Source organism: Atractosteus spatula (genome assembly GCF_055471065.1).
Source record: "Atractosteus spatula isolate fAtrSpa1 chromosome 10 unlocalized genomic scaffold, fAtrSpa1.hap1 SUPER_10_unloc_2, whole genome shotgun sequence".
In the NCBI taxonomy this organism is placed as follows: Eukaryota; Metazoa; Chordata; class Actinopteri; order Semionotiformes; family Lepisosteidae; genus Atractosteus; species Atractosteus spatula.
Genome location: NW_028296622.1, coordinates 2712898 through 2732176, shown reverse-complemented (window position 1 = coordinate 2732176; position 19279 = coordinate 2712898). Strand labels below are relative to the sequence as shown.

The 19279-nt window shown below is 49.7% G+C and overlaps 1 protein-coding gene across 1 annotated transcript in view; it reads right to left on the bottom strand.

Annotated features, from left to right (window-relative positions):
- The window catches only part of LOC148812651 (phosphatidylserine lipase ABHD16A-like), a 105378-nt gene that overhangs the window by 16923 nt on the left and 69176 nt on the right, over positions 1-19279 (bottom strand). Inside the window, exons 10-14 of the mRNA XM_088908608.1 lie at positions 17730-17793; positions 12388-12437; positions 9369-9492; positions 6378-6482; positions 6207-6270 (exon numbers count right to left, since the gene is read on the bottom strand). Of these exons, the coding sequence (XP_088764734.1) occupies positions 6207-6270; positions 6378-6482; positions 9369-9492; positions 12388-12437; positions 17730-17793 (407 nt within the window). The remainder of the gene's footprint in view (positions 1-6206; positions 6271-6377; positions 6483-9368; positions 9493-12387; positions 12438-17729; positions 17794-19279) is intronic.

Here is a 19279-nt window from a genome sequence, read left to right as displayed (position 1 = left end):
ATCACAGGGACAGAGCAGAGCAGTGTGAGAACCCGCAGTATCGATCACAGGGACAGAGCAGAGCAGTGTGACAACCCGCAGTATCGATCACAGGGACAGAGCAGTGTGACAACCCGCAGTATCGATCACAGGGACAGAGCAGAGCAGTGTGACAACCCGCAGTATCGATCACAGGGACAGAGCAGTGTGACAACCCGCAGTATCAATCACAGGGACAAAGCAGAGTGACAACCCACAGTATCGATCACAGGGACAGAGCAGAGCAGTGTGACAACCCGCAGTATCGATCACAGGGACAGAGCAGAGTGACAACCCGCAGTATCAATCACAGGGACAGAGCAGAGTGACAACCCGCAGTATCGATCACAGGGACAGAGCAGAGCAGTGTGACAACCCGCAGTATCGATCACAGGGACAGAGCAGTGTGACAACCCGCAGTATCGATCACAGAGACAGAGCAGAGTGACAACCCGCATTATCGATCACAGGGACAGAGCAGTGTGACAACCCACAGTATCGATCACAGGGACAGAGCAGAGCAGTGTGACAACCCACAGTATCGATCACAGGGACAGAGCAGTGTGACAACCCGCAGTATCGATCACAGGGACAGAGCAGAGCAGTGTGACAACCCGCAGTATCGATCACAGGGACAGAGCAGAGCAGAGTGACAACCCGCAGTATCAATCACAGGGACAGAGCAGAGTGACAAACCGCAGTATCGATCACAGGGACAGAGCAGAGCAGTGTGACAACCCGCAGTATCGATCACAGGGACAGAGCAGAGCAGAGTGACAACCCGCAGTATCAATCACAGGGACAGAGCAGAGTGACAAACCGCAGTATCGATCACAGGGACAGAGCAGAGCAGTGTGAGAACCCGCAGTATCGATCAGAGGGACAGAGCAGTGTGACAACCCGCAGTATCAATCACAGGGACAGAGCAGAGCAGTGTGACAACCCACAGTATCGATCACAGGGACAGAGCAGAGCAGTGTGACAACCCGCAGTATCGATCACAGGGACAGAGCAGAGCAGTGTGACAACCCGCAGTATCGATCACAGGGACAGAGCAGTGTGACAACCCGCAGTATCGATCACAGGGACAGAGCAGTGTGACAACCCGCAGTATCGATCACAGGGACAGAGCAGAGCAGTGTGACAACCCGCAGTATCAATCACAGGGACAGAGCAGTGTGACAACCCGCAGTATCGATCACAGGGACAGAGCAGTGTGACAACCTGCAGTATCGATCACAGGGACAGAGCAGAGCAGTGTGACAACCCGCAGTATCGATCACAGGGACAGAGCAGTGTGACAACCCGCAGTATCGATCACAGGGACAGAGCAGAGTGACAACCCGCAGTATCGATCACAGGGACAGAGCAGTGTGACAACCCGCAGTATCGATCACAGGGACAGAGCAGAGCAGTGTGACAACCCGCAGTATCGATCACAGGGACAGAGCAGTGTGACAACCCGCAGTACTGTATCAATCACAGGGACAGAGCAGAGTGACAACCCGCAGTATCGATCACAGGGACAGAGCAGAGTGACAACCCGCAGTATCGATCACAGGGACAGAGCAGAGCAGTGTGACAACCCGCAGTATCGATCACAGGGACAGAGCAGTGTGACAACCCGCAGTATCGATCACAGGGACAGAGCAGTGTGACAACCCGCAGTATCGATCATAGGGACAGAGCAGTGTGACAACCCGCAGTATCGATCACAGGGACAGAGCAGTGTGACAACCCGCAGTATCGATCACAGGGACAGAGCAGAGCAGTATGACAACCCGCAGTATCGATCACAGGGACAGAGCAGAGCAGTGTGACAACCCGCAGTATCGATCACAGGGACAGAGCAGAGCAGTGTGTCAACCCGCAGTATCGATCACAGGGACAGAGCAGAGCAGTGTGACAACCCGCAGTATCGATCACAGGGACAGAGCAGAGCAGTGTGTCAACCCGCAGTATCGATCACAGGGACAGAGCAGAGCAGTGTGACAACCCGCAGTATCAATCACAGGGACAGAGCAGTGTGTCAACCCGCAGTATCGATCACAGGGACAGAGCAGTGTGTCAACCCGCAGTATCGATCACAGGGACAGAGCAGTGTGTCAACCCGCAGTATCGATCACAGAGACAGAGCAGAGTGACAACCCGCAGTATCGATCACAGGGACGGAGCAGAGCAGTGTGACAACCCGCAGTATCGATCACAGGGACAGAGCAGAGCAGTATGACAACCCGCAGTATCGATCACAGGGACAGAGCAGAGTGACAACCCGCAGTATCGATCACAGGGACAGAGCAGAGCAGTGTGACAACCCGCAGTATCGATCACAGAGACAGAGCAGAGCAGTATGACAACCCGCAGTATCGATCACAGGGACAGAGCAGAGCAGTGTGACAACCCGCAGTATCGATCACAGGGACAGAGCAGTGTGACAACCCGCAGTATCGATCACATGGACAGAGCAGAGCAGTGTGACAACCCGCAGTATCGATCACAGGGACAGAGCAGAGTGACAACCCGCAGTATCGATCACAGGGACAGAGCAGAGCAGTGTGACAAACCGCAGTATTGATCACAGGGACAGAGCAGAGCAGTGTGACAACCCGCAGTATCGATCACAGGGACAGAGCAGAGTGACAACCCGCAGTATCGATCACAGGGACAGAGCAGAGCAGTGTGACAACCCGCAGTATCGATCACAGGGACAGAGCAGTGTGACAACCCGCAGTATCGATCACAGGGACAGAGCAGAGCAGTGTGACAACCCGCAGTATCGATCACAGGGACAGAGCAGAGCAGTGTGACAACCCGCAGTATCGATCACAGAGACAGAGCAGAGTGACAACCCGCAGTATCGATCACAGGGACAGAGCAGAGCAGTATGACAACCCGCAGTATCGATCACAGGGACAGAGCAGAGCAGTGTGACAACCCGCAGTATCGATCACAGGGACAGAGCAGTGTGACAAACCGCAGTATTGATCACAGGGACAGAGCAGAGCAGTGTGACAACCCGCAGTATCAATCACAGGGACAGAGCAGAGCAGTGTGACAACCCGCAGTATCGATCACAGGCACAAAGCAGAGCAGTGTGACAACCCGCAGTATCGATCACAGGGACAGAGCAGAGCAGTGTGACAACCCACAGTATCGATCACAGGGACAGAGCAGTGTGACAACCCGCAGTATCGATCACAGGGACAGAGCAGAGCAGTGTGACAAACCGCAGTATCGATCACAGGGACAGAGCAGTGTGACAACCCGCAGTATCGATCACAGGGACAGAGCAGTGTGACAACCCGCAGTATCGATCACAGGGACAGAGCAGAGCAGAGTGACAACCCGCAGTATCGATCACAGGGACAAAGCAGAGTGACGCAGTATCGATCTCTACCCTGATGAGAGGGTCTTACTCCCAGAGCTGCTATTGATATTGATCTACAGTATCGATCTCTACCCTGATGAGAGGGTCTTACTCGCAGAGCTGCTATTGATATTGATCTACAGTATCGATCTCTACCCTGATGAGAGGGTCTTACTCCCAGAGCTGCTATTGATATTGATCTACAGTATCGATCTCTACCCTGATGAGAGGGTCTTACTCACAGAGCTGCTATTGATACTGATCTACAGTATCGATCTCTACCCTGATGAGAGGGTCTTACTCGCAGAGCTGCTATTGATACTGATCTACAGTATCGATCTCTACCCTGATGAGAGGGTCTTACTCGCAGAGCTGCTATTGATATTGATCTACAGTATCGATCTCTACCCTGATGAGAGGGTCTTACTCCCAGAGCTGCTATTGATATTGATCTACAGTATCGATCTCTACCCTGATGAGAGGGTCTTACTCACAGAGCTGCTATTGATACTGATCTACAGTATCGATCTCTACCCTGATGAGAGGGTCTCACTCGCAGAGCTGCTATTGATACTGATCTACAGTATCGATCTCTACCCTGATGAGAGGTTCTCACTCCCAGAGCTGCTATTGATATTGATCTACAGTATCGATCTCTACCCTGATGAGAGGGTCTTACTCCCAGAGCTGCTATTGATATTGATCTACAGTATCGATCTCTACCCTGATGAGAGGGTCTTACTCCCAGAGCTGCTATTGATATTGATCTACAGTATCGATCTCTACCCTGATGAGAGGGTCTTACTCGCAGAGCTGCTATTGATATTGATCTACAGTATCGATCTCTACCCTGATGAGAGGGTCTTACTCGCAGAGCTGCTATTGATATTGATCTACAGTATCGATCTCTACCCTGATGAGAGGGTCTCACTCCCAGAGCTGCTATTGATATTGATCTACAGTATCGATCTCTACCCTGATGAGAGGGTCTCACTCCCAGAGCTGCTACTGATATTGATCTACAGTATCGATCTCTACCCTGATGAGAGGTTCTCACTCCCAGAGCTGCTACTGATATTGATCTACAGTATCGATCTCTACCCTGATGAGAGGGTCTCACTCCCAGAGCTGCTATTGATATTGATCTACAGTATCGATCTCTACCCTGATGAGAGGGTCTCACTCCCAGAGCTGCTATTGATATTGATCTACAGTATCGATCTCTACCCTGATGAGAGGGTCTCACTCGCAGAGCTGCTATTGATATTGATCTACAGTATCGATCTCTACCCTGATGAGAGGGTCTCACTCGCAGAGCTGCTATTGATATTGATCTACAGTATCGATCTCTACCCTGATGAGAGGGTCTCACTCCCAGAGCTGCTATTGATATTGATCTACAGTATCGATCTCTACCCTGATGAGAGGGTCTCACTCGCAGAGCTGCTATTGATATTGATCTACAGTATCGATCTCTACCCTGATGAGAGGGTCTTACTCGCAGAGCTGCTATTGATACTGATCTACAGTATCGATCTCTACCCTGATGAGAGGGTCTCACTCGCAGAGCTGCTATTGATACTGATCTACAGTATCGATCTCTACCCTGATGAGAGGGTCTCACTCCCAGAGCTGCTACTGATATTGATCTACAGTATCGATCTCTACCCTGATGAGAGGGTCTCACTCCCAGAGCTGCTACTGATATTGATCTACAGTATCGATCTCTACCCTGATGAGAGGGTCTCACTCACAGAGCTGCTATTGATATTGATCTACAGTATCGATCTCTACCCTGATGAGAGGGTCTTACTCGCAGAGCTGCTATTGATATTGATCTACAGTATCGATCTCTACCCTGATGAGAGGGTCTCACTCGCAGAGCTGCTATTGATATTGATCTACAGTATCGATCTCTACCCTGATGAGAGGGTCTCACTCCCAGAGCTGCTATTGATATTGATCTACAGTATCGATCTCTACCCTGATGAGAGGGTCTCACTCCCAGAGCTGCTATTGATATTGATCTACAGTATCGATCTCTACCCTGATGAGAGGGTCTCACTCACAGAGCTGCTATTGATATTGATCTACAGTATCGATCTCTACCCTGATGAGAGGGTCTCACTCGCAGAGCTGCTACTGATATTGATCTACAGTATCGATCTCTACCCTGATGAGAGGGTCTTACTCGCAGAGCTGCTATTGATATTGATCTACAGTATCGATCTCTACCCTGATGAGAGGGTCTTACTCCCAGAGCTGCTACTGATATTGATCTACAGTATCGATCTCTACCCTGATGAGAGGGTCTTACTCGCAGAGCTGCTACTGATATTGATCTACAGTATCGATCTCTACCCTGATGAGAGGGTCTTACTCGCAGAGCTGCTATTGATATTGATCTACAGTATCGATCTCTACCCTGATGAGAGGGTCTTACTCCCAGAGCTGCTACTGATATTGATCTACAGTATCGATCTCTACCCTGATGAGAGGGTCTTACTCGCAGAGCTGCTATTGATATTGATCTACAGTATCGATCTCTACCCTGATGAGAGGGTCTTACTCACAGAGCTGCTATTGATATTGATCTACAGTATCGATCTCTACCCTGATGAGAGGGTCTTACTCGCAGAGCTGCTATTGATATTGATCTACAGTATCGATCTCTACCCTGATGAGAGGGTCTTACTCCCAGAGCTGCTATTGATATTGATCTACAGTATCGATCTCTACCCTGATGAGAGGGTCTTACTCCCAGAGCTGCTATTGATATTGATCTACAGTATTGATCTCTACCCTGATGAGAGAGTCTTACTTGCAGAGTTGCTCCGCGTTGTTTAGGTTCATGTACTGCCGGACTGTCCTGGTCACCAGCGACCCTAGAGGGCAGAGAGAGAGGCAGGCCGTGAACTTCGACCCCGACCCACCAACACCACCACCTCCGGCCTCAGTCTGGTCTTCGACAGGCGGAGAGACGGGCTCTTACTCCAGCTCTCCGGCATGACCTTTAGGGCCAAGGGGAGGAGGTCATCGAAGGAGGCATCCAGCACAAGAGCACGGAGGTCTGGATAGGACATCGCAGCCCAGGTCGCTGTGAGAGAGACAGAGAGAGAGAGGGGTTCATACAGACACTCCAGTACATGAGCACTGCAGCGAGAGAGAGAGGGGTTCATACAGACACACTGACTGGACACTCCAGTACATGAACACTGCACTGAGAGAGAGAGGGGTTCATACAGACACACTGACTGGACACTCCAGTACATTAACACTGCACTGAGAGAGAGAGGGGTTCATACACACACACTGACTGGACACTCCAGTACATGAACACTGCACTGAGAGAGAGAGGTCAGATTGGCTTCTTGCCAGATCACCGCACATCTGATCACATTTACACCCTGCACACACTGATAGACAAACACGTCCACCAAAAACACAAAGGAAAAATTTTTGCCTGCTTTGTCGATTTCAAAAAAGCATTTGACTCGATTTGGCATGAGAGATTGTTTTATAAACTACTCCAAAGCGGCATAGGGGGCAAAGTGTACGACATAATTAAATCAATGTATTCAGAGAGCAAATGTGCAGTGAAAATTGGAAACAAAAGGACTAAATTCTTCACCCAAGGCCGCGGGGTGAGACAGGGCTGCAGCCTGAGCCCAACACTGTTCAATATCTATATCAACGAATTAGCAGGAATGTTGGAGCAGTCTGCAGCTCCTGGTCTCACACTACACGACACAGAAATCAAGTTCCTGCTCTACGCAGATGACCTGGTCCTGCTGTCGCCCACAGAACAGGGGCTGCAGCAGAACCTGGCACTGCTGGAGCAGGACTGTCAGACCTGGGCACTGACAGTCAATCTGGACAAGACCAGAGTTATGGTTTTCCAGAAGAAAGCCAGACCTCAGGGAAACAGGTACAAATTCACACTGAACAACAACACATTGGAGCACACATCCAGCTACACATATCTCGGTCTCACCATCAGCTCTTCCGGGAGTTTTGACCTGGCAGTGAAGGCACTGAGGGAGAAGGCACTCAGGGCTTTCTACGCAATAAGAAAGAGGCTCTTCAACATCAACCCACCAACAAGAATCTGGCTCCAAATACTTGAAAGTGTAATCCAACCCATTGCCCTATACGGCAGTGAAGTGTGGGGTCCCCTCACAGACCAGGATTACACCCAATGGGACAAACACCCCACAGAAACTCTGCACATGGAGATCTGTAGAAACATCCTCCGTGTGCAGAGAAGAACTCCTAACAACGGGTGCAGGGCCGAATTAGGCCAGTACCCACTATTGATAAACATACAGAAAAGAATATTCAAGTATTGGCTACACCTAAAAAACAGTGACCAAAATTCCTACCACCACAAAGCCCTGCTGAGCCAAGAGCTGAGCCCAAAACAGAGCCCCCTGAGCCAGCTGGTCCTGAGGCTCACCGACCTGAGCCACACCGACACTAACCAGCCTCAGGACAGCACTGCTAGAGCACCACAACCCAGACTCAACCACATCACAGCACAGATCAAACAGCAATATCTCACACACTGGGACACACACACACAGACACAACATAAACTGGAATGTTACAGAACCTTAAACAGACAATACACACTAGCTGAATATTTGACCAAAATAAAAAATAACAAACAGAATCAGACCCTGACGAAGTACAGGCTCAGTGACCACAACCTGGCCATAGAAACTGGGCGACACAGGCAGACCTGGCTGTCCAGAGAGGACAGGCTGTGCTCCCACTGCCAGCGGGGAGAAATAGAGACAGAGGTGCACTTCCTACTGCACTGTGACAGATACTCTGGGATTAGAGAAACATTCTTCCCTAAATTCAGAAATCTAATCCCCGAGTTCCCACACCTGCCAGAATCACAACGGGTCCCAATCCTACTGGGAGAGGGAGGAGGGAACTCAGTTGAACTGGCAGCCCAGTATGTGATCTCCTGTCACAGCCTGAGGAACAGTGAGTCTGTCTCCCAATAATGCTCCAGCCGCCTACAGAATATGTCAATATTGTATAATATGTCTTTGTTGTAAATGTCTGTAATATGTCTGTAGATTTTATTTTACTTCTATTTTTGTTTTGTTTCATGTAAATATCATTACTTTCATTTGCTTTGGCAACACTGATTGTACCCATCGGTCATGCTAATAAAGCACCTTGAATTGAATTGAATTGAATTGAGAGGGGTTCATACAGACACACTGACTGGACACTCCAGTACATGAACACTGCACTGAGAGAGAGGGGTTCATACAGACACACTGACTGGACACTCCAGTACATGAACACTGCACTGAGAGAGAGGGGTTCATACACACACACTGACTGGACACTCCAGTACATGAACACTGCACTGAGAGAGAGAGGGGTTCATACAGACACACTGACTGGACACTCCAGTACATGAACACTGCACTGAGAGAGAGGGGTTCATACAGACACACTGACTGGACACTCCAGTACATGAACACTGCACTGAGAGAGAGGGGTTCATACAGACACACTGACTGGACACTCCAGTACATGAACACTGCACTGAGAGAGAGAGGGGTTCATACAGACACACTGACTGGACACTCCAGTACATTAACACTGCACTGAGAGAGAGAGGGGTTCATACACACACACTGACTGGACACTCCAGTACATTAACACTGCACTGAGAGAGAGAGGGGTTCATACAGACACACTGACTGGACACTCCAGTACATGAACACTGCACTGAGAGAGAGAGGGGTTCATACACACACACTGACTGGACACTCCAGTACATTAACACTGCACTGAGAGAGAGAGGGGTTCATACACACACACTGACTGGACACTCCAGTACATTAACACTGCACTGAGAGAGAGAGGGGTTCATACAGACACACTGACTGGACACTCCAGTACATGAACACTGCACTGAGAGAGAGAGGGGTTCATACAGACACACTGCCTGTACCTGTGAAGCCCCCGATGGACCAGGCGTACAGGACGATGTCCTCTGGCTGGAAGCCCAGACGCTGGATAGCGTACTGCATCACCACGTCCATAGCGTTCGCCTCGTTCTGGGGAAACGGCACCCCCTGCAGGTCACAGAGGGAACAACGGTGAAATAACAGCTACTGTGACGGTGTTGTGTGTTGTACTGGGCTCATGCTGTGACGGTGTTGTGTGTTGTACTGAGCTCATGGTGTGACAGTGTTGTGTGTTGTACTGCGCTCATGCTGTGACGGTGTTGTGTGTTGTACTGGGCTCATGGTGTGACGGTGTTGTGTGTTGTACTGGGCTCATGCTGTGATGGTGTTGTGTGTTATACTGGGCTCATGGTGTGACGGTGTTGTGTTGTACTGGGCTCATGCTGTGACGGTGTTGTGTGTTGTACTGGGCTCATGCTGTGACGGTGTTGTGTGTTGTACTGGGCTCATGCTGTGATGGTGTTGTGTGTTATACTGGGCTCATGCTGTGACGGTGTTGTGTATTGTACTGGGCTCATGCTGTGACGGTGTTGTGTGTTGTACTGGGCTCATGCTGTGACGGTGTTGTGTGTTGTACTGGGCTCATGCTGTGACGGTGTTGTGTGTGTACTGGGCTCATGCTGTGACGGTGTTGTGTGTTGTACTGAGCTCATGCTGTGACGCCGTTGTGTGTTATACTGGGCTCATGCTGTGACGGTGTTGTGTGTTATACTGGGCTCATGGTGTGACGGTGTTGTGTGTTATACTGTGCTCATGCTGTGACGGTGTTGTGTGTTGTACTGAGCTCATGGTGTGACAGTGTTGTGTGTTGTACTGGGCTCATGGTGTGACGATATTGTGTGTTGTACTGAGCTCATGCTGTGACGGTGTTGTGTGTTGTACTGGGCTCATGGTGTGACAGTGTTGTGTGTTGTACTGGGCTCATGGTGTGACGATATTGTGTGTTGTACTGGGCTCAAGCTGTGACAGTGTTGTGTTGTACTGTGCTCAAGCTGTGACGGTGTTGTGTGTTGTACTGGGCTCATGCTATGACGGTGTTGTGTTGTACTGGGCTCAAGCTGTGACGGTGTTGTGTGTCGTACTGGGCTCAAGCTGTGACGGTGTTGTGTATCGTACTGGGCTCATGCTGTGACGGTGTTGTGTGTCGTACTGGGCTCAAGCTTTGACGGTGTTGTGTGTTGTACTGGGCTCATGATGTGACGGTGTTGTGTGTTGTACTGGGCTCATGTTGTGACGGTGTTGTGTGTTGTACTGGGCTCATGGTGTGACGGTGTTGTGTGTTGTACTGGGCTCATGCTGTGACGGTGTTGTGTGTCGTACTGGGCTCATGGTGTGACGGTGTTGTGTGTCGTACTGGGCTCATGCTGAGACGGTGTTGTGTGTTATACTGTGCTCATGCTGTGACGGTGTTGTGTTGTACTGGGCTCATGCTGTGACGGTGTTGTGTGTTGTACTGGGCTCATAGTGTGACGGTGTTGTGTGTTGTATTGGGCTCATGCTGTGACGGTGTTGTGTTGTACTGGGCTCATGGTGTGATGGTGTTGTGTGTTGTACTGGGCTCATGCTGTGATGGTGTTGTGTGTTGTACTGGGTTCATGCTGTGACAATGTTGTGTTGTACTGGGCTCATGGTGTGACGGTGTTGTGTGTTGTACTGGGCTCATGGTGTGACGGTGTTGTGTGTTGTACTGGGCTCATGCTGTGACGGTGTTGTGTTGTACTGGGCTCATGCTGTGACGGTGTTGTGTGTTGTACTGGGCTCATGCTGTGACGGTGTTGTGTTGTACTGGGCTCATGCTGTGACGGTGTTGTGTGTCGTACTGGGCTCAAGCTGTGACGGTGTTGTGTGTCCTACTGGGCTCAAGCTGTGACGGTGTTGTGTGTCCTACTGGGCTCATGCTGTGACGCTGTTGTGTGTTATACTGTGCTCATGCTGTGACGGTGTTGTGTTGTACTGGGCTCATGCTGTGACGGTGTTGTGTGTCGTACTGGGCTCATGCTGTGACGGTGTTGTGTGTTGTACTGGGCTCAAGCTGTGACGGTGTTGTGTGTTGTACTGGGCTTAAGCTGTGACGGTGTTGTGTGTTGTACTGGGCTCATGCTGTGACGGTGTTGTGTTGTACTGGGCTCATGCTGTGACGGTGTTGTGTGTTGTACTGGGCTCATGCTGTGACGGTGTTGTGTGTCGTACTGGGCTCAAGCTGTGACGGTGTTGTGTGTTGTACTGGGCTCAAGCTGTGACGGTGTTGTGTGTTGTACTGGGCTTAAGCTGTGACGGTGTTGTGTGTTGTACTGGGCTCATGCTGTGACGGTGTTGTGTGTTGTACTGGGCTTAAGCTGTGACGGTGTTGTGTGTTGTACTGGGCTCATGGTGTGAAGGTGTTGTGTTGTACTGGGCTCAAGCTGTGACGGTGTTGTGTTGTACTGGGCTCATGCTGTGACGGTGTTGTGTTGTACTGGGCTCATGCTGTGACGGTGTTGTGTGTTGTACTGGGCTCATGGTGTGAAGGTGTTGTGTTGTACTGGGCTCATGCTGTGACGGTGTTGTGTGTTGTACTGGGCTCATGCTGTGACGGTGTTGTGTGTTGTACTGGGCTCAAGCTGTGACGGTGTTGTGTTGTACTGGGCTCATGCTGTGACGGTGTTGTGTTGTACTGGGCTCATGCTGTGACGGTGTTGTGTGTGTACTTGGCTCATGCTGTGACGGTGTTGTGTTGTACTGGGCTCAAGCTGTGACGGTGTTGTGTGTTGTACTGGGCTCATGGTGTGAAGGTGTTGTGTTGTACTGGGCTCATGCTGTGACGGTGTTGTGTTGTACTGGGCTCATGCTGTGACGGTGTTGTGTGTTGTATTGGGCTCATGCTGTGACAGTGCTGTGTTGTACTGGGCTCATGCTGTGACGGTGTTGTGTGTTGTACTGGGCTCATGCTGTGACGGTGTTGCGTGTTGCACTGGGCTCATGGTTGTCCGATCTGGGGGGCAGTAGAGAACGGGGTGTCCTTACCGTGCTCCCTGCGAATCCGGGGTGATTCCAGCCCAGAACGGAGTACCCCCCTGAGAGGAGAGAAGGGTCAGGGTCAGAACGATCACTGTGCGTCTCCCAGGAGGGGTTACTGGTGCAGAACGATCACTGTGCGTCTCCCAGGAGGGGTTACTGGTGCAGAACGATCACTGTGCGTCTCCCAGGAGGGGTGACTGGGTCAGAACGATCACTGTGCGTCTCCCAGGAGGGGTGACTGCTGCAGAACGATCACTGTGCGTCTCCCAGGAGGGGTGACTGCTGCAGAACGATCACTGTGCGTCTCCCAGGAGGGGTGACTGCTGCAGAACGATCACTGTGCGTCTCCCAGGAGGGGTGACTGCTGCAGAACGATCACTGTGCGTCTCCCAGGAGGGGTGACTGGTGCAGAACGATCACTGTGATCAGTGATGGTGTGTAGTGTGTGTGATCTAACAGTGTTCAGTGATGGTGTGTGTGTGATCTAACAGTGATCAGTGATGGTGTGTAGTGTGTGTGATCTAACAGTGATCAGTGATGATGTGTGTGTGATCTAACAGTGATCAGTGATGGTGTGTAGTGTGTGTGATCTAACAGTGATCAGTGATGGTGTGTGTGTGATCTAACAGTGATCAGTGATGGTGTGTGTGTGATCTAACAGTGACCAGTGATGATGTGTAGTGTGTGTGCTCTAACAGTGATCAGTGATGGTGTGTAGTGTGTGTGATCTAACAGTGTTCAGTGATGGTGTGTGTGTGATCTAACAGTGATCAGTGATGGTGTGTGTGTGATCTAACAGTGACCAGTGATGATGTGTAGTGTGTGTGCTCTAACAGTGATCAGTGATGGTGTGTATTGTGTGTGATCTAACAGTGATCAGTGATGGTGTGTAGTGTGTGTGATCTAACAGTGATCAGTGATGGTGAATAGTGTCTGTGCTCTAACAGTGATCAGTGATGATGTGTGTGTGCTCTAACAGTGATCAGTGATGGTGTGTAGTGTGTGTGATCTAACAGTGATCAGTGATGGTGTGTAGTGTGTGTGATCTAACAGTGATCAGTGATGGTGTGTAGTGTGTGTGATCTAAGAGTGATCAGTGATGGTGTGTGTGTGATCTAACAGTGATCAGTGATGGTGTGTAGTGTGTGTGCTCTAACAGTGATCAGTGATGGTGTGTAGTGTGTGTGATCTCACAGTGATCAGTGATGGTGTGTGTGTGATCTAACAGTGTTCAGTGATGGTGTGTGTGTGTGTGCTCTAACAGTGATCAGTGATGATGTGTAGTGTGTGTGCTCTAACAGTGATCAGTGATGGTGTGTGTGTGCTCTAACAGTGATCAGTGATGGTGTGTAGTGTGTGTTCTCTAACAGTGATCAGTGATGGTGTGTAGTGTGTGTGATCTAACAGTGATCAGTGATGGTGTGTATTGTGTGTGATCTAACAGTGATCAGTGATGGTGTGTAGTGTGTGTGATCTAACAGTGATCAGTGATGATGTGTGTGTGATCTAACAGTGTTCAGTGATGGTGTGTGTGTGCTCTAACAGTGTTCAGTGATGGTGTGTAGTGTGTGTGATCTAACAGTGATCAGTGATGATGTGTAGTGTGTGTGATCTAACAGTGATCAGTGATGGTGTGTGTGTGCTCTAACAGTGTTCAGTGATGGTGTGTGTGTGCTCTAACAGTGTTCAGTGATGGTGTGTATTGTGTGTGCTCTAACAGTGATCAGTGATGGTGTGTAGTGTGTGTGATCTAACAGTGTTCAGTGATGGTGTGTGTGTGATCTAACAGTGATCAGTGATGGTGTGTGTGTGCTCTAACAGTGTTCAGTGATGGTGTGTATTGTGTGTGCTCTAACAGTGATCAGTGATGGTGTGTAGTGTGTGTGATCTAACAGTGATCAGTGATGATGTGTGTGTGCTCTAACAGTGACCAGTGATGGTGTGTAGTGTGTGTGATCTAACAGTGATCAGTGATGGTGTGTGTGTGCTCTAACAGTGTTCAGTGATGGTGTGTATTGTGTGTGCTCTAACAGTGATCAGTGATGGTGTGTAGTGTGTGTGCTCTAACAGTGTTCAGTGATGGTGTGTATTGTGTGTGCTCTAACAGTGTTCAGTGATGGTGTGTGTGTGTGTGATCTAACAGTGATCAGTGATGATGTGTAGTGTGTGTGATCTAACAGTGATCAGTGATGGTGTGTGTGTGCTCTAACAGTGTTCAGTGATGGTGTGTGTGTGCTCTAACAGTGTTCAGTGATGGTGTGTATTGTGTGTGCTCTAACAGTGATCAGTGATGGTGTGTAGTGTGTGTGATCTAACAGTGTTCAGTGATGGTGTGTGTGTGATCTAACAGTGATCAGTGATGGTGTGTGTGTGCTCTAACAGTGTTCAGTGATGGTGTGTATTGTGTGTGCTCTAACAGTGATCAGTGATGGTGTGTAGTGTGTGTGCTCTAACAGTGTTCAGTGATGGTGTGTATTGTGTGTGCTCTAACAGTGTTCAGTGATGGTGTGTGTGTGTGTGATCTAACAGTGATCAGTGATGATGTGTAGTGTGTGTGATCTAACAGTGATCAGTGATGGTGTGTGTGTGCTCTAACAGTGTTCAGTGATGGTGTGTGTGTGCTCTAACAGTGTTCAGTGATGGTGTGTATTGTGTGTGCTCTAACAGTGATCAGTGATGGTGTGTAGTGTGTGTGATCTAACAGTGTTCAGTGATGGTGTGTAGTGTGTGTGATCTAACAGTGATCAGTGATGATGTGTAGTGTGTGTGATCTAACAGTGATCAGTGATGGTGTGTGTGTGCTCTAACAGTGTTCAGTGATGGTGTGTGTGTGCTCTAACAGTGTTCAGTGATGGTGTGTATTGTGTGTGCTCTAACAGTGATCAGTGATGGTGTGTAGTGTGTGTGATCTAACAGTGTTCAGTGATGGTGTGTGTGTGATCTAACAGTGATCAGTGATGGTGTGTGTGTGCTCTAACAGTGTTCAGTGATGGTGTGTATTGTGTGTGCTCTAACAGTGATCAGTGATGGTGTGTAGTGTGTGTGCTCTAACAGTGTTCAGTGATGGTGTGTATTGTGTGTGATCTAACAGTGATCAGTGATGATGTGTGTGTGCTCTAACAGTGACCAGTGATGGTGTGTAGTGTGTGTGATCTAACAGTGATCAGTGATGGTGTGTGTGTGCTCTAACAGTGATCAGTGATGGTGTGTAGTGTGTGTGCTCTAACAGTGTTCAGTGATGGTGTGTATTGTGTGTGATCTAACAGTGATCAGTGATGGTGTGTAGTGTGTGTGATCTAACAGTGATCAGTGATGGTGAATAGTGTCTGTGCTCTAACAGTGATCAGTGATGATGTGTGTGTGCTCTAACAGTGATCAGTGATGGTGTGTAGTGTGTGTGATCTAACAGTGATCAGTGATGGTGTGTAGTGTGTGTGATCTAACAGTGATCAGTGATGGTGTGTAGTGTGTGTGATCTAAGAGTGATCAGTGATGGTGTGTGTGTGATCTAACAGTGATCAGTGATGGTGTGTAGTGTGTGTGCTCTAACAGTGATCAGTGATGGTGTGTAGTGTGTGTGATCTCACAGTGATCAGTGATGGTGTGTGTGTGATCTAACAGTGTTCAGTGATGGTGTGTGTGTGTGTGCTCTAACAGTGATCAGTGATGATGTGTAGTGTGTGTGCTCTAACAGTGATCAGTGATGGTGTGTGTGTGCTCTAACAGTGATCAGTGATGGTGTGTAGTGTGTGTTCTCTAACAGTGATCAGTGATGGTGTGTAGTGTGTGTGATCTAACAGTGATCAGTGATGGTGTGTATTGTGTGTGATCTAACAGTGATCAGTGATGGTGTGTAGTGTGTGTGATCTAACAGTGATCAGTGATGATGTGTGTGTGATCTAACAGTGTTCAGTGATGGTGTGTGTGTGCTCTAACAGTGTTCAGTGATGGTGTGTAGTGTGTGTGATCTAACAGTGATCAGTGATGATGTGTAGTGTGTGTGATCTAACAGTGATCAGTGATGGTGTGTGTGTGCTCTAACAGTGTTCAGTGATGGTGTGTGTGTGCTCTAACAGTGTTCAGTGATGGTGTGTATTGTGTGTGCTCTAACAGTGATCAGTGATGGTGTGTAGTGTGTGTGATCTAACAGTGTTCAGTGATGGTGTGTGTGTGATCTAACAGTGATCAGTGATGGTGTGTGTGTGCTCTAACAGTGTTCAGTGATGGTGTGTATTGTGTGTGCTCTAACAGTGATCAGTGATGGTGTGTAGTGTGTGTGCTCTAACAGTGTTCAGTGATGGTGTGTATTGTGTGTGCTCTAACAGTGATCAGTGATGGTGTGTAGTGTGTGTGATCTAACAGTGTTCAGTGATGGTGTGTGTGTGATCTAACAGTGATCAGTGATGGTGTGTGTGTGCTCTAACAGTGTTCAGTGATGGTGTGTATTGTGTGTGCTCTAACAGTGATCAGTGATGGTGTGTAGTGTGTGTGCTCTAACAGTGTTCAGTGATGGTGTGTATTGTGTGTGCTCTAACAGTGACCAGTGATGGTGTGTAGTGTGTGTGATCTAACAGTGATCAGTGATGGTGTGTGTGTGCTCTAACAGTGTTCAGTGATGGTGTGTATTGTGTGTGCTCTAACAGTGATCAGTGATGGTGTGTAGTGTGTGTGCTCTAACAGTGTTCAGTGATGGTGTGTATTGTGTGTGCTCTAACAGTGTTCAGTGATGGTGTGTGTGTGTGTGATCTAACAGTGATCAGTGATGATGTGTGTGTGCTCTAACAGTGTTCAGTGATGGTGTGTGTGTGCTCTAACAGTGTTCAGTGATGGTGTGTATTGTGTGTGCTCTAACAGTGATCAGTGATGGTGTGTAGTGTGTGTGATCTAACAGTGTTCAGTGATGGTGTGTGTGTGATCTAACAGTGATCAGTGATGGTGTGTGTGTGCTCTAACAGTGTTCAGTGATGGTGTGTATTGTGTGTGCTCTAACAGTGATCAGTGATGGTGTGTAGTGTGTGTGCTCTAACAGTGTTCAGTGATGGTGTGTATTGTGTGTGATCTAACAGTGATCAGTGATGATGTGTGTGTGCTCTAACAGTGACCAGTGATGGTGTGTGTGTGCTCTAACAGTGATCAGTGATGATGTGTAGTGTGTGTGATCTAACAGTGATCAGTGATGGTGTGTGTGTGCTCTAACAGTGATCAGTGATGGTGTGTAGTGTGTGTGCTCTAACAGTGTTCAGTGATGGTGTGTATTGTGTGTGCTCTAACAGTGATCAGTGATGGTGTGTAGTGTGTGTGTGATCTAACAGTGTTCAGTGATCACTAACCCATCGGCAGACTCGTACCTTCCAGAGGCGTGTTCATGCATCCGATCTCATAGAAACCAGCGTTTCCTTCACAGCAGATCACCTGACAGACAGAGACACAGAGAGGCGTCACTCAGAGCTCGAGCACCGTCCCTCTCTCCTGTCACACCCTCCTGTGTCTCCCCTCACACCCTCCTGTGTCTCCTCTCACACCCTCCTGTGTCTCCTCTCACACACCCCTCTCTCCTGTCTCTCCCCTCACACCCTCCTGTGTCTCCTCTCACACCCCTCTCTCCTGTCTCTTCTCTCACACCCCTCTCTCCTGTGTCTCCTCTCACACTCCTCTCTCCTCTGTCTCCTCTCACACACCTCTCTCCTGTCTCTCCTCTCACACTCCCCTCTCTCCTCTGTCTCCTCTCACACCCCTCTCTCCTGTCTCTCCTCTCACACCCCTCTCTCCTGTGTCTCCTCTCACACTCCTCTCTCCTCTGTCTCCTCTCACACACCTCTCTCCTGTCTCTCCTCTCACACTCCCCTCTCTCCTCTGTCTCCTCTCACACCCTCATGTGTCTCCTCTCACACACCTCTCTCCTGTCTCTCCTCACACCCCTCTCTCCTGTCTCTCCTCTCACACCCCTCTCTCCTGTCTCTCCTCTCACACTCCTCTCTCCTCTGTCTCCTCTCACACTCGCCTCTCTCCTGTCTCTCCTCTCACACCCCTCTCTCCTGTCTCTCCTCTGTCTCCTCTCACACCCTCCTGTGTCTCCTCTCACACTCCTCTCTCCTCTGTCTCCTCTCACACACCTCTCTCCTGTCTCTCCTCTCACACTCCCCTCTCTCCTCTGTCTCCTCTCACACCCTCATGTGTCTCCTCTCACACCCCTCTCTCCTGTCTCTCCTCTCACACCCCTCTCTCCTGTGTCTCCTCTCACACCCGCCTGTGTCTCCTCTCACACCCCTCTCTCCTGTCTCTCCTCACACCCCTCTCTCCTGTCTCTGCTCACACCCCTCTCTCCTCTCACACCCTCCTGTGTCTCCTCTCACACCCTCCTGTGTCTCCTCTCACACCCCTCTCTCCTGTCTCTCCTCTCACACCCTCCTGTGTCTCCTCTCACACCCCTCTCTCCTGTCTCTTCTCTCACACCCCTCTCTCCTGTGTCTCCTCTCACACTCCTCTCTCCTCTGTCTCCTCTCACACACCTCTCTCCTGTCTCTCCTCTCACACTCCCCTCTCTCCTCTGTCTCCTCTCACACCCTCATGTGTCTCCTCTCACACACCTCTCTCCTGTCTCTCCTCACACCCCTCTCTCCTGTCTCTCCTCTCACACCCCTCTCTCCTGTCTCTCCTCTCACACCCCTCTCTCCTCTCTCTCCTCTCACACCCCTCTCTCCTGTCTCTCCTCTCACACCCCTCTCTCCTGTGTCTCCTCTCACACCCTCCTGTGTCTCCTCTCACACCCCTCTCTCCTGTCTCTCCTCACACCCCTCTCTCCTGTCTCTGCTCACACCCCTCTCTCCTCTCACACCCTCCTGTGTCTCCTCTCACACCCTCCTGTGTCTCCTCTCACACCCCTCTCTCCTGTCTCTCC